The sequence below is a fragment of the Rhyacophila brunnea genome, unplaced genomic scaffold, assembly GCF_057557595.1.
Source record: "Rhyacophila brunnea isolate RB1 unplaced genomic scaffold, BYU_Rbru_1.0 scaffold_7, whole genome shotgun sequence".
NCBI lineage: Eukaryota > Metazoa > Arthropoda > Insecta > Trichoptera > Rhyacophilidae > Rhyacophila > Rhyacophila brunnea.
In genome coordinates, this window is record NW_028233339.1 from 11,054,900 (window position 1) to 11,077,839 (window position 22,940).

Here is a 22,940-nt window from a genome sequence, read left to right on the forward strand (position 1 = left end):
CAGCAAGCAATTTCAATACATACGCGAAACGCCTATGGTGCCACTGTAGAATGATTTACCTATACTTTGAAGCTAATGGTGGATTGAGAATTTTTGTGGCTTAATCTCACTCCAATTTTTAACAAAACCTATATAAAAGTATCGATTTGAAAGCTTCCCGAAATACTTGACATCCTTAATGTTGACTGACGTTTAATTTTATTTTGACGTTTCAAATGTTTGAATTTAGCAACAAGTTTTTGGTTATCGAAAATGATCTGAAACAATAAAATTTAATGACATTGGCAGATGAAGGCACATCAAAAGAATCTACAAATCCTCCATGGTTAACGGATAAAACTACACGATGGACTTATTTAAATACCTGTTGCCCATTATAGGGATAATTATCAATTTGAATGAAATATTACCCCACCAAATATACGATAAATTTGGTACGACAACAGCTTATCGCTTTGTGGCAAATTATGACTTAAAAGTTGGTCCTTTCCCAGGTCTGTAAATGGTATCATCACGTACTTTTCTATTTCACTATTCAATTTTACTATTAGTTACCTACCTATCTAATACTTTATATTATTGCTGCTATAGAAAGTGTAAATTATAACAAACTATTTTACGTCTCAAGTAGGATCTTTCAAAAAAATTATAAAGATATATTCATGTATTATGAAGTAACGCTTTACATTTAGGATGTGAACAAAAGAAAATATGGATGATGGCACGTCATGGAACTCGTAATCCGACAGCTAACGTTATGAGAGCTATGAAGACGTATCTACCCGATATTAGAGACAGTATTATTAAGAGCCATTATAACGGAAAAGGTAAGCACACGTTGTGTAACATATATTTTTTTTCTTTTTCTTATTACTATTACCTACTTAGTATATTCAGAATTACTGAGGGTGGCGACCATCATAATGAAGTGTCAAGCTTTGTCAACGATCTACTTCTATCTAAAATGGACTTGTGCTGATTTAGTTGCTTCAACCATTTTTAATCAAATTGTTATTTTAATGACCTCTTGTCATCTTCTTTCAAGCTTTAGTAATCACCTTCTACTTTATTGAATTTATTAATCCACATTGGCCTAGTCCTACTGCGTAGAGCAGTATAAATACAAAGCCGTGGGTCATGGTTAGGGCTTTTATATCGTATGAAAAAGTATCGGTACCTATCATATCAAAAGGAAGTATCCCTATTAATTGGTAGAAAAGTACTGATGCTGAAGTGTTGGTATCAAATGATTGTTCACGAAGGATTTTTTCTGGGAATTGAAATTTATAAAATAGCAATTTATAATTACAGGTGACTTAAGTGCGACAGAGATTTCTTTGTTTGAAAAATGGCAACTGCAAAATGTGAATACCGATTATGAAAAAATGTTGACTATTGAAGGTGAGGACGAATTACTGTCATTGGGAAAAAGATACAGAGAACGATTCAATCAAATAATCCCGCAGAAATTTGATAATAAATCGATAAAGGTAATTAAAACATTATTACAATAGTTAACAACTGATTGAAGTCCTTTTAAAATATGTAGCCGAACCGTAGTTAGGATTGTGACACGAGGGTTTTTAATAAGAAGTCAGTATCGTACGCTGAATGGGCGATTACCTATTTGGAGCTATGTATAAGTAGGTAGTATTGTATGTGCTCTGACCAGGGAACTCAGAAATAATGGTAACTGAAATACACAACGGGTAAGGCGATAGCAGGTAACCGACTCGAGTACGGGTGAATCCGGGTTAAACTTACACATGTGTGTAGAATACGTTTAACGTCGAATACTGAAAACTGCTCTCGGTTTATGCATTTACGCTCATTTAATGTTGGTGTATTACACACACTATTGCACGTGCATAATGCGTGCTTCATTTTCGTAGGACACTCACACATTCAAAAGCCTGCTTCACCATGTGGCGTATTGAATATAGCCTATTGGTATTCTATTTATTATCTATTCTGTGGTTCTGACCGTGGTCCTTAGGTAAGTATTCTAGAAGTAACCCTGTTCATACATATTTTTATAGTCCTAGCCATGTTCCTGAAGGCTGTGAAAAAGGGATAGATGGAATACTGATTCATGAGCTTCGTGCAGTGAAATACTATATTGCAGGATTACCAAACTTGTTTTTTTTTATATTCCGATTGACTTTTTACATAAACAATTAACAGTGCGCTGCCTACCAACTAACGACTTTACATATCAAAAAAAATTATACAATCAAAATAACAATGGATAACATGATATTGTACAAAAATTAATTACCCAAAAATGTATGTCTTCGTATTATTTTCTACTATTTAAGCATTTACATCAACGGTATGTGTATGCTTAAAAGTATGGGAATCAGTATACATGGAACCATATTTATTTAGTAAGTTTATGTGAAAAAGCCTACTCACTTCAGTATTTGAATTCAAACAAAAATATAATAGGATCGCTTTTCTCATCAAAAATATTCTTCGAACTACCTTCTAGGTTTTACCTGCTATACAATAAAAAAAAATATGTTATGAAGTTTTGTTTGAATCTTGTGGACGATTAATGGTTTGTTTATTTTTTAGTTCAGATTTACAGCTACAGAGCGTGCAAAAAAAAGTGCAAATTTCTTTGCAAGAGGATTATTTGGCACTAATAAAGACTATGTCATCTACTACGGTGCTCCTGAAAAGAAAGATCCACTTTTAAGGGTAAAATAAATATTTTGAATTATTCTTTTCCTAATCTTCCATATTATATTTTATTGCCGTAAATTTAAAGAATTTGTAGATACTTTATAATAATATGTAAGGTGACAGAATGACCCTCACCTACGAGAAATATGCGAGTATAGATTCCTTAATTTGCAGAAAGATGTCGCTGTGTGTTGACATGTATTTAATTTAATTTATTATTTCATTACCACGTAAGCATCATTATGCCATTGCGTAACTTACAATTAACAACTTTATTTCATTATTTGTTCATTGACATGGCTGAAAAAGTCTTCTTACATGAATAATAGGTAGTCCAAAATGCGGACAATAATTTAAAGGCTTTGTAACTCGCGGATAGATATTCTTCTTCCGTATGTCCAAAACTGAATGATGTTTGTTTTTTTATCTCTGGACACTAGAGTCGCAACATAAATCAACTTGATCCTTTTCTCTAGTATTATATACTGATGAATCAACGTCTTCCTTATAGGGATTATTAACCCATAGTTGTCTTTACAATGATCCTCATTTTCAGAGTAAGAGTGATTAAAGATTTTAACCAACACCCTTAAATGTTGACTTATATTTAAAATGATTTTTTGGTTGATGTCAGCAGCAATTTAAAATTCTCATAAAAGTGGAAACATATCTATATCCTCCTCTTGTACGCGGCTATCCCAAAGTTTTTAAATTCATATACTTGTACAGTAAACACCCGTGCGGGTTATCCGTACACGATACAGTGTATACAGCGATATACTAGCTCTTGGGAAAATTCAAACTGATATTAGAAAATCATTAAAATATTCCTGCAAACAATCCAAAATGACAGATTTTCTTAATAAATAATGAGTAATAAACATGTTAAAATAATTGTCAGCTTTAGAAATGTATAATAAATAATATGTAGTATTTTAAAAAGAAAAACACCATAGTTTTGATTATCCGTGTTATTCGTTTATACATGCCGCCTCTCCCCACCATTAGCCCGGATAATCCGGATTCTTCTGTCTATTTTATGAATGACGATTTGCTTTGAATTTTTGGCATTTTAAATTGGGCAATAATTATTTGCAGACCGGAGGTAGGGAAACACTGGCCTAACTATTATATCACGGCTGCAGGTGTCTTAGCGGTGATCTGCGGAACTACGGATTCCCCCTGAACTTTCATGTATATAATTCGCACCGTGAGTGTAAAACCAAGGCATCTGCAAAAGACATATTTTGGATATATTAGGGTTTAAGTCTTCGTTTTGTTAGGAGAAATAAAGTTTCTAAAAAAAACCATAATATTTGGTTTATATCTACATTATATTACATGTTCTTTCAGTTACTTCACTTTTACATTATCAAGTTCACAACTTGCAGTTGTTTTGCATTTAATCTCGAAATTGAAAAATTTGCAGATGCCTTGGTTTTACACTCACGGTGCGATATGTATAGGCTTATCAAATGAGAGATAAATATATTTTTTTTCAAGTTGCTCTAAAGCATAATCAGCAAAATTACGATGCACCAAATGGTCATTCGGTTTAAGTTTTTGTTTTTACTGTATTTTATAAGCATTCAAATGCAAATCTTTATGAAGAATATCCCAATGTAGTGCCATAAGAAAGTCCAAGTTCTCTAGAATGACTTGTAATTATTGATTGTTCTGGATTTTCATCCACATTTTGAGTTCAGTATTGTTTGGAAAATCATCATGGAAAGATACACAAAGAGTTCACAGATTCACAGCATTGATATTTTCAGCAGTACGTTTACATTTTTGTTGGATTGGATTCTTAACCCAATGCTTACGGGCCCTTTTAATTAATTTTTTAATTAACGTGTTAATTTGTATTTGAAAAGCAATTAGCAAAAACACAATTTTGTGCGGCCTGTAAGCATTGGGTTAACATCACAGACGAATTTTCCAATTAACTTGTTGACCGTGGAGCATTTAATTACTTTTTAATTACCGCGTATCGAATGGCCAATTAATTAGTGTACAACAGGTGTACCGTCCGCATGGAAAGGATTAAATTACGAACAGTAAAAACAGCTCTGTAGATCAATTCTTTTGACCATAAATTTCACGTATTGCCCGAAACGTAGTTTGAATAGATTCTTTATTGTTGTAAGTAATAAATTTTAACAATTTGTACATGCTGTACAACCGTGTATCTTTCCATGATGATTTGCCAAACAATACTGAACACAAATGTCAATTTTGGTGGCTGGTCAAAAAAAATGGCTGCTGTGTCATTTTAAAAATTCATTGTACTAAATTGATAGCCTTTTAGCTACGTCCCCAAGAATCATTTTTATTGTTTCAGTATCAAAGGTATTCCTGATCAAATGTTTTGTTTTTAGTTTTACAAGACCTGTGATAGTTGGCAAATGAAGGTGAAGAGAAATCCTAATACATACACGCAATTGAACCTTTATATGATTGGAAATGAGATAATCGAAACTATGGCAAATATATCTTTGAAATTTGGCATGAGCGACTTGACTAGTGGTAAGTACAACACACGTTATGTTATTTTTCATTTTACGGACAGAGATAACAATCCGTATTAAGGTGAAGCCTTTACTCAGCCTTTCTAAAAGAGGCACCTAGTGGAAAATTACAAAGCTTGCAATTTGAGACATTTTTTGATAATTTACAATTTAAACTGTATTAATTACTAAATATGTTTTTATTTAAATTATAAAACATTAAATAGAAATTTTTTATTTTAAGTCAAAGATAAACCTACAATTTAAGAAAAATGTTATAAAATGTGAATTTTGTGCAGGGTCCCACGTTAATATTACATTACACAATTACACAATTTGCACGTCGCTTAGTCACGATCATTTTTTACCGTGCCTCAGCTGAAGTATAGCCTTAAATAAACAGGTGTAGTGTTTTTCTATACATTGAAATAGTTTACCAACAAATTTTTTCTAATTCCAAGAATCACAAATGGTACATACATATTATAGTGCTATTTTTTGTAACAGACAATTCATTATAATGAGTCTGCCAGATGGCGTACTAAAAGTTAACTCGTTTACAATCAATCTATGTTCCAGATTTGTTCCAATGTTAAAATTTTGGTGAATAGACTTGGTATACATGTATATGATAAATAATTACAAGATAAAAAGAACTTTTTATATACCATTATAATTCAATTCAATTATTTTGACATTTCATATTGATTTCTATAGTAACGTACGTATATATTAATAATTTAGTTGCTAGGACCCCCTTAGCAACCAATAATAGTGTTTTACTTTTTACGAATTTTTTTCCGAAATAACTTTCCATACAAAACAGAATTAACTGAAAATGAATTCAATTCAGCTTAAAGATGGCTAAAAGTATTAAAAGAATGCATTGTAATCGTGTTCTGATATATTCTAAAAGTTTCAAATGTCTAACTAGTCGGGAAGTTAGTTAAAAATCTTCAATCGTCCAATACAAATCTTGGACAAACAAGAAAAAATTTGTACTGGACACGCAAGAAATAATGTCTACTGGACAAACAAGAATACGAGCTAATAAAACGTGGTAAAATAGGTGAAGGTAGTTTCAGTTTTAAATACCTGCCTAAAACTCAATAGAATTGAACCTCGATTATCCGGTTTATTCAAAATAAACACAAGTTAGTTTTCTGAAACATTTATTTCCATGATTTAAATATTTATTTTGAATATTATCGATATGCAATCGAACATAAAACGTGCTGTACTGTCATTAAAAGACAAATCAATACTTTGAAAAGAGGTGACTCTGGAGGTTTTTTGTCTAATAAATATGGCGTCGGCACCTCAACTATCTCGGTTGTAAAAAAAAATATAAAGTGAATAAATTACACAGTTTATGAATTGTATAATGTCCGAGGATAGCAGCTTAGTGCGAAAAGTTATGAAATAATCACAAAACAAAGAAGTTGAAGAGTGTATTTTGATGTGACTCATTCAAAAGCGATCATCTGGACTGCCAATATATGGTCCATTATTATGTGAAAAAGCGAGATTTTTTAATGCAAGTTTGAATGGAGATTCAAACCTCAAAACAAGTTTGGATTGGCTCGAAAACTTAGAGGGCGATATGGTATTAGAAAAGTGTTAATTCACGTGGATAAGCTTTCAAATGACATACCTTCAGCAAACAGTTTTATAGTCACGTTAAAGGTGTTTTTGGAGAAAGAAGATAGCATCTAGATGTGAAAATACTGCACCGGGGTACAAGTTGCGATAAATTAGGTCAAATTGCGATGTGAAAAATCCTGGACTTCAAATTTTGAATGATGGGGAAATAATTATGGAATTATCTGCCTCAGAGGAACTAGATTATGAAGACAATGAGGAAATTCTCGAGGGGGGAAATATTGGTTCTACACATTCTGAAGTTGTCGCTACGGAGTGGTTTGAGAGCCTATAACAGGGGTCGGCAGTTTGTCAAGTGAGAAGAGCCTAATTTTCAAGGAAACTGGATAACAAAGGTACCATAGAGCCGCATATATGTAATATACATATGTAGATGGATATGGATTTTTAGGGGGTAAAGGGGTAAAAAAATTAATTAGAACATCGTCCATGCATCGCTTTTAATAGCTTTACTATATCTGGCAAATAGCTACTTATTTTTAATTGAATACATGATTGTAAATTTTCATCCGTTATTCTGCTTCTAAGTTTATTTTTCATTTGGTTCGTAGATGAGAATGTTTGTTTGAATATATATGTAGAGCCAAAGATTGTGAAAATACCAAAAGTTAGTTTTATTTAAATAACACTGGTTCACACTGTTGACTTCTGGCAGCCATAATGATTTTGGGGTCACATAACCTTCAACGAGTGATGCTCATTGGGTGTTTCATTTTAGCCGATTTTGATATTAAGATTGCTACCGTTTTAGCCGATTTTGAAACTAAGCTCGATTTTTAATAATTAATATTGACGTATTTAACCGAGTTATGAAATTAAAACTAAGACCATACTGTGGTAGACAAATATATTTATCAAAATACATATCTAACTCAAAATGAAAAACCGTTTTACCGGTTTTGAAAGTATACGCTTCATATAAGCAGTTGTTTTATAGCTGTCCACTTGTGCTGGATTTCTCTCTTTCGAGTTCTCCCAAGTGGCTGGTCAGATCTGTGAATTTGTTGATCCACAGTTCCTTGCTTTTTAAATCTATTAACTGCATCTGAAGCGAACCAGCATGTGTGTCGAACGGTGTCGGCGGCTCTATCTCATAAACTCATAAGTTATAAGGCTGCTTGAGATGAGGTGAAATTAGAGTTTATGTCTGAAGAGCCGCAAACGTCTATGCAAAGAGCCGCTTCTGCCGACCCCTGGTCTAGAAGAAAGCAACTCAACACAACTTATACCTATGTCTTAAAAGTATGTATTCGTGATTTCAAAAAGGACAGTTACTTTAAATTAAAAATCAATATGTAATTATATTTCTTACTACAAAAATATACTTTGAAATTGAAGCTGGAGTCCGATTTCTTTAAGCTGGCGTACACGTCATCACGGTTCTTTTATGAACTAGTGGAACTAAATTCCTAAATTCCCCCCGCTTCAGCATCTTAACCCCGTCAACTCCGTCCTCAATGCGACGCTAGCGATGCGGTGACGTGTATGCCAGCTTATAGAAATCGGAGTCTATGTGTATAATAATATATTATATCAATAAAAATTGTTCATACAAAATGTAGTTTTCTATGATTTTTTTTTTCCATTATCCGGATTTTTGGCTCTATGTTACGACCGTACACCCTGGGTAAACGTCAGATTCCTAGTTTCAATACTTGAAAGCGTCTAAGCGAGATTTTTTGAACATAGACAATCATCGGAAAAATTGCTATTATATGGCTTAAACGCTATTATAAGCGTAGACAATGAGAACAAATATAAAAATCTTTTAAAACGAATAAAATTCAAACATTTTCAATTACCTAATAAAATTCGCCGTTTCAAAAATCAGTATAGCATATTAGAGTTCGCTAATGCATTTCATAAAATTTAAATAATTATAAAGTAACCTTTGACACAAAGACACTCGTGCTTAAACCTTCGTCTAAAAACGCTCTGAAAAGGTAGGTAAGTATGCGAAAATAAGGAACATTTTTCAAAATAAACTGAGACTGTTTTTATAAGATAATAATATTTATCCATAGTCAGTATTCCGTATTTAATTTGTATTCATTTAATTAAATGTATAATAAATAAAACAGGCTCCAGTTTATGATATTTAACATTTCGCTTCCACAAACAAATGGTCCGGTCAAATAGCCTCGATAAAACGGCTCACACTGATTGAAATTAAACGTCACTGGTTTTCATTAAAATGCCACTTTTCCTACTTAAAACTTACCTTTCGGCATAATATACATATCATAAATATGCATGAAGCGTGTTATCTTTCATATTAAATATTATACCAAACTAACCTCGTATTTTTTTTAAATCTTAATTTTCTCGGTTAATACGGAATACTGACTATGGATATAAATATTACAATCTTATAAGAACAATCACTAATCAAAGAGTAAATAAAAGCCATTAAAGAAATTATAACAATGTCGTTTAGTTAACACGGCTCAATTGTATATATAAAATATTGTTATCTATAACGTTATTTTGAAAAATGTTCCTTATTTTCGCACACCTACTTATCTATTTAGAGCGTTTTTATGTGAAGGTAAGGCTCGCACAAACCAACGCGAATATTCACCAAGTACCCCGTCAAAATATCCCGAAAAAAGCACCCGCGGTCAAAAGAGTCTCAAAAAAGCTAATGCCGCTGTAATGCTCCCTACTTACCTGTTGTTAATGAACAAACGTAACATTTATTCACGCAGGGGATCAAAAGATACAATGAAAGCCATCAATTTGTCATATATTTGGCTATTTTTTGAGACTCTTTTGACCGGACCTTCCATATCGATGCGGGTGCTTTTTTCGGGTTATTTTGACGTGGTAAATGCGAATCGATGGCAGTGTCGGAGCAAATAATTGTATCAATGATAATATAAAATTATTGATATATTATTCGAATGCTCGATACCGAAACGTCAAACAATCGCAGCGCCCCATATTGAACTTTGTAAGATAATAACTTAATTCCCTTCGGAAATCTGAACGTCGCGTGCTCTTTCCCGTAAGCCAATACGAGGTTGATTGGCGAATAATTCGCTTTGGTGTGTGCACGAATGTTTTAGGTTACTTTATAATCATTTAAATTTTATGAAATGCTTTGGCGAACTCTATTATGCTATACTGATTTTTGAAAACGGTGAATTTTGTTAATTTAAAATGTTTGAATTTTATACTTACATTGTAAATGATTTTTATATTTTTACTTATTGTCTACGCTTATAATAGCGTTTTCGCCATATAATAGCGGTTTTTTCGATGATTGTCTATGCTCAAAAAATCTCGCTTAGATGCTTTCAAGTATTGAATATAAAAATCTGACGTTTATCAGGGTGTACGGTCGTAACATAGAGCCGGATTTTTTACTATCTGAACTACCTTTATCCCAAATTGGTCCGGATAATCGAGGTTCTACTGTACATACAACTTGTCACACAATAAGCCGTCTGGTATAAAAATAATTATTATTGCCTGACTAATGAAATAATAGGTAGGTATATTGTGTTCTGTAATATGGGAAATTCAGTTGCATTTGTAAATTTTTGTATTGTGGGAAAAGAAATTTATTTACTATTACAATTATTTTTAAATTTATTAATGTATGAATGTAATTTTATTATTATATTTTTTCCTATAAAAAAAATTATACAAAAGGTGGGTTGAGGGGACACCCGGGTTTGAACCGGGGACCTCTCGATCTGCAGTCGAATGCTCTACCACTGAGCTATATCCCCAGGCTTGATCTTGCGAAAATATGGTATTATGTATTCTCTAAGTACTCACATGAAAACATGAAAAAATTAACGCCCCCGGGTGGGCTCGAACCACCAACCTTTCGGTTAACAGCCGAACGCGCTGCCCATTGCGCCACGGAGGCCGCGGCAAGAGCGACAATTTTACTGTAGAATTACAAATCAACTCTAGATTCCCTTTATTTCTATCATTTTAAATTAAATTTAAAAATCGAATGAAATATGTTTTGTTGACAAAATATTGATTATAAGCTACTAAAATATTTCCAACTTCTTTTTTGGCTTCGGATAATTTCGAATAATAATTCGAAGACAATAAAATTTGAAAATGTAAAGTAAAAAAGTAAAGAAGGAAGAATGAAAACCCAAGAATATACTACATTAAAATTTGACTTGATAATATAAAAAAACTAGCAGAACGTGGTTTCGATCCACGGACCTCTGGGTTATGGGCCCAGCACGCTTCCGCTGCGCCACTCTGCTGTTGAGTCAATCGGCAAAAATCTCAATAAAAGTTAGATGTATTGATTTTCATTAGGGTTGCCAGTATTAAATTGACAATTCAGGGTCTACGACTTTGATGAAAATCGACTAACGAAAAGTAGATAACAAGTTAGCGACAATTTTTTTGCCTGTATGTTACCTACTTAATTATTTTGCATACAAACGACTAAATTTTAAAATCTGAGTGTACTTTGTAATAATTTTTCTTAGGACCAGTTAGATAGGGTGTCCACAAGAATTTACAAAATGTTTCAAGGGTGTTCCGCCTTAGATTATAGAAAGGTTCCGCCCTAAGGTTCCGCCATACAAAAAGACACTTAGGTGATAGGTACCTATATTGGCGCATAATTATTACATTGTAATTATTTCTTTCCAATAAAAATTATAGATAATGGAAAGCTGATTTACCAAGCTTGTGCGTTTGAAACTGCATGGACAAAAAATTTCACCTCGCCTTGGTGTTCAGCATTTACTAAGCATAATATCCAGGTAAATATGATATTTATTTTCGGGAAGTGAGACCTTATTGTGTATTCCTTATTATTACTCCGTTCCCCCTTCGTCACAAATCATCACATTATATCAGACCCCTCCCCTAGAGCGTGACATCATTAATGTAGACGGGCCCTTAGTCATTCAGCGCATCTATTCTGTACACAAGACTGCTATCGGCGGCTATCGAGGGTAGTTTTTTATATTTTTGTATTTAAGTATTATATTTTTTACAATAAGTGCTATGTTTTAACATCACCTCTCTTGGTTGTGATAACTTTAAGAGCGAAATATACAGTTTTGACTGTTTAGAGACGTCTAACTTATTGTAACAATTACAGACATAATATTTTGATAAACTACCCTTGATAACCGCCAATAGCAGCCGATAGCAATAGATGCGCTGGGAGACACTATTTCTACCGCATTAAACATACTATACCTATACTAGGTACCTACTATTACTGCTATTGTATTGCTTTATGAATTTGACAAAGTACCTGATCTCTTTCACCTTAGATTGTGGGTGATAAAGCGATGATTAATGAATATATATTTTATTTTCTAGCCATTTGAGTATGCAGACGATTTGAGTCATTACTGGTTGAATGGCTATAGTTATCCAATAAATCAGCGCTTGGCTTGTAATATCCCCAAGGATTTAATGCATTTCTTTAGGTAGGCAATACCATGTTGATATTATCATAATACATTTTACCAATACAAGTGTTTGCTATTTTATTAAGACGGTATTTCAGTGAAACGGCAAATAATTTTCAACTAAGTAGGTATAGGTGCGATGAAATTTCGGACTGGTTGGCAATCGGAGAGCGAAAGTCGAGCTGTGAACACGTCAATTTGTTTTGTGATGGCGACGGGGGAATTAATTCTTAAATCGTGTAAAGATGACTAAAAAACGTTATCCATTTACTTGAAAAATAAAACATGTCAATATTGAATATATTATTATTATTAGTAATAGAACAGTAAACATAACATTAAATGGACGCATGTTGACTTTTTATGAAAAAATGTTTTGTTCTGCACGCGTCATTTGCACAGTATTCGCGTCGCGTAATCACGATCGTTTTAGACCGTAGGTACCCCAACTGAAGTATAGCTTTAAAGAAAAAGTTACGTCGGGACTTACTTCATCCTAATATAATATGTAAAAAGCTACCTAATGTAAATTTTCATTTCATCAAACTTTGAGGAAAATATATAAATAGGTTCTTACGATTAAGTTGGTTGTCTTCAGCAACCTGGACAATCAAATACCCGGAAAAACTTATTTTCATTTGACAATATAGGTAGGTATAATTACGATTAAAAAGACATAAGTAGGTACCTGCAAGATTTTTTGTAATCCAGATTTGTGAAAATTGAGTAACATAATATGAATAAATTATGATTATTTATTAGAAATAATATAAAAAGGGTTATCATGTACTTATTATTTATGTTTGGTACGGAAAACTTTTAGAATACGATGGAATACAGTTTGAAAAACTTTATTCCATTAGAAATAAAATTATATTGCTCGACCTTGTTCGTCTGATTTATATGACGATATATTGTGCCCCGATTTCAATCCCATATGGTCTAGTGGCTAGGATACCTGGCTTTCACCCAGGAGGCTCGGGTTCGATTCCCGGTATGGGAAATATTTTTGCGTTTGTAACTTTTTGCCGACTACGTTTACAAGACCTACCGATGATTTTTCCGACTAATTTATGGTGAACGATACCAATTTTTCATAAAAACATACCACATTATTATTACTTACCTACCTACTTATTTTTTTTCAAATAATTAACATTTTCTTGCACGTATACGAAATTATTCAATAATTACTCCTATCTATGCTTCACTATTTTATATTCCCTTTGTAAAATATACTTTTTGTGTAAAAAAGATTACTTACTAATTATTTTTAAATAAAAAAATGTTTTGTTATCTTTTAGCGATATTCGTGGCCCTCTATCGGCGTTCCACTTTACACATTCTGGAGCCATGTTGAAAACATTGGTTCATTTCGGACTTTATAAACCTGACGCCAATTTGATGCACGATAGCCGAGATCCGAACCGACCGTGGCGTACGTCCCTGATGGATGCATTTGGTTCTAATTTAGCATTCATTTTATATAAGTAATTCACATTTATAATTTATAATTTTCCGCCTATTTGTTGTTTTTGTCACAATAATTTGCAAGTTTCTTCAATTAGTTGTTATAATGAAGCTGAACATTTTGTATATATTCATAATTTTATTCGCAATGCTCATGAGTTTCCGTGGTGTAGTGGTTATCACATCCGCCTAACACGCGGAAGGCCCCCGGTTCGATCCCGGGCGGAAACATCCTTTTGCATTTTTTTTATTCATTTGATGTAGGTACATAATTATATAGTACAATATAAATTATTATTATGATGGAATCTTGTAAAATACATTGCATAAGTAAAATCATTGCCATTTGAATGCACATTCAATTTGGTTGGAATGATCTGACTGGATTCATATTTTTTTTCAGCTGTGGAGTAGGCGGAGAAAAAATTCTAACCATGCATCAAGAGAAGCCAGTTCATATGCCTGGGTGTGGTGCTGATGAGGATTTTTTGTGTGACATTGATAGTTTCTTTAAGCCATTGACTGAAAGAATGGAAAATTGTGATCTCGATGAACTATGTTGGATGCCTTCTGAAAGAAATGAACTTTGACAACGATTTTTGAATATTGTTTTACATCAACTGTCACCAAAATATTACGAGCATTATGATGATAATACTTTCGGCTCTGACATAATCTTTCCTATTATCAGTCCTTTTTTATGGGGATACATATTAATTTCCCCAACACTTTAAATTAAATTTGTTTGATCTTTTGAAATGAAATTCAAGATTTCTACACACATAATATTCTGTTTGTATTGATTGTATGATTTACAGGGGTTCCCAAGTGGTATTTATTATTTATAAGTAATAATGGTAAGGATTGCAATACCGGTATGCAATTATTTATCGATGCCGAAATACGGGTTTCAAAAATCCAAAATACCGATACCTATTTACGGTATAGGAATGCATATATTTTTCGAAAATGAATTTAATGTTATTGTTTCATTACTTACCTACTGGATATATTGTGCATATATTACATTTTGTGTATAGGTTTTATGCTACCATAACGCAAATATATTGACTTAAACCAACGAACCAAAAAAGTTAAATCATATTAAAACAAAATCCCTTAAATATATTTGTAAAATTGTCGCGATGAATTAACATATTATTTCGAAAACGAAAATATTCGTTGCAAATATTTCCAATTATTCTATAACTTAGGGACTATTAATCCATCGAACAAACGTCGGATTTGTGAGAGATTTTCCTGTACCCGAATTTGTAAAAATTAGCAGTTCTAAAGTATTATGATCTATACATATTTATAAGGGTCAACATAATAAATGTAGGTAGATACTTTAGGTTGCTATGAAATAGTGTTTTAAATAGATTATATTTATTGATAGCTACCTACCTACTTCTTTTTGTCTATAATATGTTTTGATGAATACCGGTATTCAATATGAAATACCGATATACCGGTATTATTATTCATTCGGTATTGCAATCCGTAAATGGGGTGGTTGGCATCTATTTTCGCAATCAAACATGTCATAATTTTAAATAGTGGAAACACTATAATATTAACTACGTTTTACAAATTACTATTTTTTTAATCGATTGTACACAGTTTGTTGAATTATAGGTAATGTATAGAAAATACATAAATTTGTAAGAAAATATGAGTTTTTATCAGAATTTTTGTAAGATTTATAAGATAAATAGGATGTCGTTATACTAAATTTATGTGTGGTTCTTTTTTCTCATAACTTGGCCATTTGAAGATGAAATTTTGTTTTATTCTATTTTTGCACTGATTTGCCATTTAGTACAGTTAGCAATAGGTACATACCAAGACGCTGATGATGGAATTTAACTACTTTGTTACTTAATATACTATCAACTGTCAATACAGAAATATAATATGTACGTACTTGCTTCATATTGTTTGCATTAAAAAGTCCTTCATTTTCGTTTATCAACATTTTGATCCATTCTCAACTTCCGCTCTCGAGCACGCTATTGGGAACCACTGCAGTAAATGACTGATGCTAAAAACAGTTTTAAAATACGCCTCCTCGTTAAATTTTTTGTTAGAAGAAATGCACTGCTGATTATGTTATAAATATTATGATTTTATTATGCCGTATGTACCTACCACCTAATTGTTTGACATTATCTTATTTAATTATTAATATTCACCCTTTTGTGTATTAACTTGATCTAATTAACAATAGTTAGAATAAATTAATTATTGCTTGGACTTGCTGCAAAGATGTTAATCTTCTTTGTTAGAGTATGTAACTAGAATATAACAATACCTATACCATGTGAAAATGGGATCTTAGACTATATTCTGTCAAAATATGGTGTTTCGAGAGGAATAGTAAATATTTTAGTAAGTGGTAATATTGGTTATTTCGAGTAACAAAGTTCATGGACGAGGGATGTATGATAAGTCACGTAAAATAATTCTAATAAATGAAATCACAGTCGTAAATCTAGTATAAAAAATATTATGCCAAGTATCATCTGTTACTATTTATTTTTTTTATTATTATTATTTGTCATTTACTTTATTTTGAATATTGAAATAGAATTTGATATTGAAAGCAGGCAACCTCTAGTGTTTTTGTAAAGATGGAAAAAGTGAATTTCGGATGTAGATAAAACATATTTTTTTTGGCGCGGAAAAACCATTACGCAATCCAAGACAAAGCTTGAAAAATATTACGGGATTCTTCATCATTGATTAAAATGATTCACAAGTGGTTTACCGATTTTCGCTGTGGGCATTCAGGCACAAGTGATGCCGAACGTCCAGGACGTCCAATTGAGGTAACCACACATGGAATGATTGAGAAAATCTATGATATTGTGATGGACGACCGGTGAGTGAAAATGCATGAGATTGGTGAGGCTATAAGCATCCCAATTGAAAGGGTTCAGAACATTTTTCATAATTATTTGGATATGAGAAAACTCTCCGCAAGATGGTTGCCGCGACTGCTCATAATTTACAATAAACGCATACGTGTTACAATTCAAAGGCATGTTTTAATTTCTTCATCGATTTATAGCTGTGGACAAAACATGGACTCACCACGAATCATAATCTACCTACACTGACTACCTCAAAAGGGGATAGACGATTACTGGAGATTGGGGAATATTACTGCAATTTATTAGACCGTTTCAACGTCGCTTTCAATTGAAAACGATCGCATTTTGCGAGGAAAAAAGTTCTCTTCCGCCAAGATAATGGACTGATGCGTATGTGAATCATTTCCATGGTAAAATGGCATGAACTGAAGTATGAAATTGTTTCCTCATCCATCATATTCTCCGGATTTGACCCTCTGCTACTATTTCCAGATTCAAAAAAAGGTCGACGGAAAAAGATTTGGCACTAACAAAGTTCACCAATGAAAAAATCGCATATTTTGAAGGGTTGGAGAAATGGTATTTCTTGGAAAAAATCATTATTTGCTGAAAAAAATCAATTCTTGTTTGATTTTTAGCAGACTTATTATACTTCCCTCGTAGATATGGCAATATATCCAATTTTATTTTCAACGGGCGTAGAGTTACAGCTGTTTGAATGTTACCCGATAAAGTCTTGCGAAAGTTGTTAATGAACAAAATATATTGGATTTATTGATAATTTAAATTATGTAAAACACACAAAAAATATCGTTAGCAATAGTTTAAAGTAATTCCTGTTCAAAAATTCCACCGTCGATTTCAATGCACTTTTCAACTTTGTTGACTTTCTTCAACTTCTGAGGCCGCTTTGAAGTCTTTTTATGTTATTTTTTTGTTTCTTAATTTTATTCAATGTTGTTTTTGTCTATACCAAAATTATTATTCCTCCTGAAACGCTTGTATATTTGGATAGCTGTATATTTTTTTTTATACAAAAACTATCTGGGTTGTGATTTATTATATTCTAATCATTGATATACTACTGGATGAATCATATGCTTCTTAAAATGACGCCCGATTTTCAGCGACTCGGCCTTTGTTAAAACTTACTGAGTAAGCCCGCTCTAGCTTGCATCTTACTCTAACTAATAGTCAGCGCATGACGACTTGCTCTGTCTGTTTTGCGTTGCAGCGTTAGGTTCACTATTCCAAGAACGCAAATTTAGTTTTACAGCCAGGGCAATACGGGTGAAATTCGGGAATCCATGTTAACGGTCTTAACGCATTGTACCTACAAGGAAATATTATAAGATGATATTCGTAATATCTTTTGTGGTACATTTTTAAAATGACACTTGTATGGGAACTGCTCATCTAGTAGTATATCAATGATTCTAATTAATATAAAATGACTAAGTATATAAAATGACTATCCTCTCTATTGCAGCTATATACTATTTATAGTTAGTTAAATAGGTTTCATTAAATTTTACCACATAATATCGATGTTTTCGTAGTTTAGCATTTCTCTAATTATTTTTCTTCGCCAGGGCCTCGCGACTAGGGATTGTAATCCCGGACAGAATATTCTATCCTTAGGTTTCCGGGACTAGTCTTTTTTTCAATCCAGGGTTGAGCAAAAAACAAGTGAAATTTTACCCAAAGTTTTTTTTAGCTTTTGGTACTGACATATTTCGCATAAATGTATTAATACTGATACTAAATAATTTTATTATAACTACAATATGCATTTTTTCCGATCTTATAATATCGTGAAAGTTTCCAGATTGATCGCATTTTTCTAAAAGAATAAATACTTTCGGGTACCTATATTATATCTGTAGGTACCCTAAAGTCCTCGTATGTTAAAAAAATAACAATTTCGGGAAAACACAATTTAAGATTTTTTGGTCGTTTATGTCGATTGTCTGTGAACATTCAGATTTTTGGTTTTAGGAATTTTAGGTTTCTGGTATGAATATACTGAGAGGTGAATTTTATTTAAGACAACCGCTCTGAGGCACTGGACGATAAACTAACACTTTCTTTAAATTACGCTTCGGTTGTCAAAAACATTTTCAATCCCGGTATCAAGAAGTTGAGTGGGATTGCAAACTTCACCCATGATTCAGATGATTTGACTATCGGCCAGTCTTCTCTACGGCCTGGCTTCAACTTTTTCAGCACTGGAGGGCACCATCTCTAGGGGCGGCGGGTATGGTGAAGCAGGCTAGTATGGTGAAAAAGTATGGTGAGGCGGGCTAGTAATCAAGTTGCGGCAAAATTTCCACGTTAACATTATATTATATGGGTACGTTATAATGACCAAAGTAAATCCTCCGTGATGCCCTGTTTTTTTTTTGTCGCGTCGCTATTTCTTGTAAGTTGTCGGCTATTGTTAGCCTGCTTCATTCAGTTCTATGAGAAAGCCGATTCCTTGCTCCTCTTTTTATTTAATACCTTGCACTATCTGGAGGGAACTGTTCCTCGTCCTCTTCAACTCTCAACCTGACCAAATACGACGAGATTTTGATGTTTATCCTTTTGGCTACACACGAGCCTGTCAGAACTCCCTCTAGTATCCAGCAACACTATATTTCAATAATGTGTCATCTCGTTTGCATTACACGTCAAATTTTCATTCTTCCAAATTAGTAGCAGTTTATTGTTAACCATTACAATAAAATGTCCTATTAACGTCGACTTCGCATCCAACTTGATCAGTGATGATAGAGCAACCCTAGATAAACATATTCGCTGATCATATTCATGTACTAATGATTCAATAGGTATCTACTTAAATAAATTTGATTTAATTGACAGCAGTAAGTTGTAAATCATATTTTATATTTAAAATTACGATTAAATTTTATAATAATATGTCAAATTAACCAAAATAAGAAAGTCGCTGAATTAACCTGATCCGTGCCACGGACGAATTAACTCGCCAAAGCATGTATGTCGCGTCAGGCCACGGACGAATATATCCGCGGGTTCTTGTAAACGTCATAACTTCTGAGTATACATTCTATGCATATTTTCTAAACAATATTTATCATTTTAGTGTGAAAATATTCACGATAAACTTGATAAACATGTTGTGTTGCTAAGTTTTCACAAATATTTATCATTCCGTTCCTATTTCATATTTTTTTAAAGGATTTATTTTATTCCGAAAATAGCAGGCCTACAAGTGTCCACCTAGTAAAAATTGGCTGGCAGTGATAAGGTTTTAATTCACTTAGAAACACTGTAGGAACAAGTTCATATACCTACAAAGTGGTCAGAACAGAAACTCAATTTTCTTTTAGTTTTCCTGAAAAGTGGTGATTTTAGATATATTTCCCTTTTCCTGTTATACTTACACAGAAACGTAGCAGGTAGGTATTTATCCTAATATATTCTGAAAGTACTTACATTACTTATGTTACAATAATTAAGAGATAATAATATTATTGTGTGTGTGTGTCTTTGTATTGTGTGAAATATTTTTTGACAATACCTATTAATAAAATAATATCATCAATTAAATTGCAATGTTCTTTTACTACTACGTAGGTACCTAGTCTTCCTTTTGATTTGGGGTAACAGTGTATTAATTCTGAGACATCGGAAAAAAAGCTATTACGAAATAAAGCGTCAATTACATTGAGCTTCTTTACGAGCTGTTTGTTGGCGAATTTAAAAGCGGGCGATTCAGCTACTGCGATTTGATGATTACACACAAAACTTTCCATTCGCTGAGAAGCCACAAGCCAGCGACTATTTTGACAGAACGTGGTTCGTTTTTTTATCGGGAGGTTGCTACTGCGCTCTACTGCGCAAACGCAGTAGGCCCACTCGCCGGCGTGTAGCGTGTAAAGTTGACCGGCTTTCAACTTTTCCCGGTAGAGTGTTTACAACCTGCTTGCATATTAGTAGATTGTTACATACTATGGCGAATACCGTAATTAATTAGATTGAGTATTTTTTTCCTAATATATTGTGTGGTCACCTTTTAAGTTTCAGTGAATTCGTTGGCTGCCACGTTGCATCGTTTGATGCAAAAAATAATAAAATCTGGAATTCAATTTTTGCGACTTTGGGAGCAACTTCGCGGTAATTTTCTTTTACTACCTGCCAACAGATGTGCTAATTTAAACCTGTGTTTGCTTTGCACTTTGCTGCGTGGCCGCTCATGCCAAATTTTGTGATTGGATTGGCATGAGGTGGTTAGCGATTATAATATGATTTGGAGTTGATGCGTGTAGCTACCTACATCAGTCAGTTGATTTGAGTCAAGCATAATCGAATATTTGTAATATTTACGGCTCTTTTTAACATAATGAGAAGTGAATATTATGATAAAGACAATGCTGATCAGAATAATGAATTGTGTTGCGTAAAATAAGTTAGTGGCAATTTGAAAAATACTTTTTTCCATGTCAATTAAATTGAAGACCACAAGCAAATAATTATCATTCTATGTCACATCTGTATCATTTTGAGTAAATCGATTTTTAAAGTTTCAAACTCTGAATAATTGTTACAATCTTTCACTATGATTTTTATTTGTTATTACGAGTATATTGCATAATAGGAGATTCACTTAAAACTGTTATATTATATTTCCCAGCACTCGAAATGGAAAATTTACGAACCGGAGCGGTCGACAGTTTTCTGAAGATATTCACATATTTATCAAATTGTATGTGTTTTTTATAAAAATAAGTGTCTTAGATTTTTTATTATATGGCTTATCTAGCTCATTCGGTCAAATTATTTTTTCCACGAGACGGAGCGACAATTTTACCGTTTTCACGAACAGGAACGGCGCTACGGTACGCTCCGATCCATTTCGAGCCCTGATATTTCAATTTCCTATTTAATCTATAGGTATCATCTAATATACTTATTTAAAAAGAACACATTGAGATAATATAAATACTACCGATTATTAATTACGACCACGATGGCCGAGAGGCTTAGGCGTCGACCTATAATGTCGTGGGTCCCAGGTTCGAATTCAGGGTCTGGAAAATACACATATTGTTTTTCAATTTCAATTTTTCAAAGTGTTCGAGTCAGAGCAGCGACTTAATATGTTGGGCAAGTGGCTAACATCCATTTCGTGTAAAATAAAATCTGTTAATTCAAACCTATGATCTTATTAGGATCGGGCATGGTCAAAAACAAAATGTAGTATTTATTCAACTTATTATTATAACAATTTTTGGTTGTTGCGACATCTGCTGCTGCTTCTTTGTGAGAAAATCTGATATACGTGCAGCGCTCGAAATGGAAAAGTTTACGAACCGGTGCGCTTGAATATTTTCTGAGGATATTAACAAGGTTATCAAATTTTATGTGTATTTTATAAACATAAGTGTGCTAGAATTTTGTTATATCTTTCTATGGCATATCTAGCTCAGACGGTCAAATTATTTTGTCCGTGAGACGGAGCGATAACCTTTTCACGAACCGGAACGGCGCTCCGGTGCGTTCCGGTCCATTTCGAGCCCTGCATACGTGGCTGCAGCGTTGTTTCTGAGAGACGAAAAGCTGGATTATTGGATTTTTAAGATGACCGCTGCTACAAAATCTGAGATGGCCGCCGCTGGAGTTGGTTTTTAAATAGTACGTGGAAAAAATCTGGTGATTTTGTTTACATTTACTTCAAATTCGTAGTTAAACTGCCTAACTAAACAATACTTATATTATATACAAGGCCCCCACAAGGGGGGCTTACAGTGCTTTAGCCTGGGGGCCTGGCGTGACGGGTCGACCAGTTAAGTGATATAAACACACACCATAAATTTGCTCTAATAGTAAAAAAAGTCGCCTGCGGACTATTTCAATCGGAGCATATGATCATTAAATATATGGTTGTGTGATGCAATTCGATGTGATATTATGATTGGTATAATTAAATGATAATTGTGACTCCTGTCTAATACAAATGGCTATTTGTCAAATGTCACATGTTACTTGGCTTCTACCCACCACAAAAGAGGGTCGGGATAAGTGTTTCATAATATGATGCCGAGCATTGACGTCCCGTGGGGGCGGCAGTTACCCAAAGGGCGGCAAATCGAGGAGAATCATTGGGTATACATAGAAATAGCTACCTAAGCTCACTGGTTGGAAACAAAATGTATTAATTAGGTAGGTACTTACTATAAAAGTTTTAACAGGACTTTATTTTTTTGTCAGGTTCACGATGTCTAGTTTACTTCCGTTCTCCTTGGACGTCACGTTCTTGGTGAACAGTAATGACACGTGCATACCTAATTTCAAATTTATTT

At 33.3% G+C, this 22,940-nt stretch overlaps 1 protein-coding gene and 5 non-coding genes across 6 annotated transcripts; 3 read left to right on the forward strand and 3 right to left on the reverse strand.

The window, feature by feature from the left end:
- The first annotated feature begins 205 nt into the window (after positions 1 to 205).
- On the forward strand, positions 206 to 15,711 carry Mipp2 (Multiple inositol polyphosphate phosphatase 2). Its single transcript, XM_085957748.1, has 9 exons — positions 206 to 494; positions 693 to 827; positions 1,312 to 1,490; positions 2,578 to 2,703; positions 5,067 to 5,214; positions 11,505 to 11,605; positions 12,177 to 12,286; positions 13,573 to 13,758; positions 14,142 to 15,711. Exons 1-9 carry the CDS (start codon positions 347 to 349, stop codon positions 14,326 to 14,328), a joined length of 1,320 nt encoding a protein of 439 aa, XP_085813874.1. The 5' UTR covers positions 206 to 346; the 3' UTR covers positions 14,329 to 15,711.
- Positions 10,523 to 10,594, reverse strand: TRNAC-GCA (transfer RNA cysteine (anticodon GCA)). Its single transcript has one exon. It is a non-coding gene; the product is annotated as a tRNA-Cys (tRNA).
- Positions 10,665 to 10,737, reverse strand: TRNAN-GUU (transfer RNA asparagine (anticodon GUU)). Its single transcript has one exon. It is a non-coding gene; the product is annotated as a tRNA-Asn (tRNA).
- On the reverse strand, positions 11,024 to 11,095 carry TRNAM-CAU (transfer RNA methionine (anticodon CAU)). The gene has a single exon. It is a non-coding gene; the product is annotated as a tRNA-Met (tRNA).
- On the forward strand, positions 13,200 to 13,271 carry TRNAE-UUC (transfer RNA glutamic acid (anticodon UUC)). Its single transcript has one exon. It is a non-coding gene; the product is annotated as a tRNA-Glu (tRNA).
- On the forward strand, positions 13,897 to 13,969 carry TRNAV-AAC (transfer RNA valine (anticodon AAC)). The gene has a single exon. It is a non-coding gene; the product is annotated as a tRNA-Val (tRNA).
- Positions 15,712 to 22,940: the final 7,229 nt, after the last annotated feature.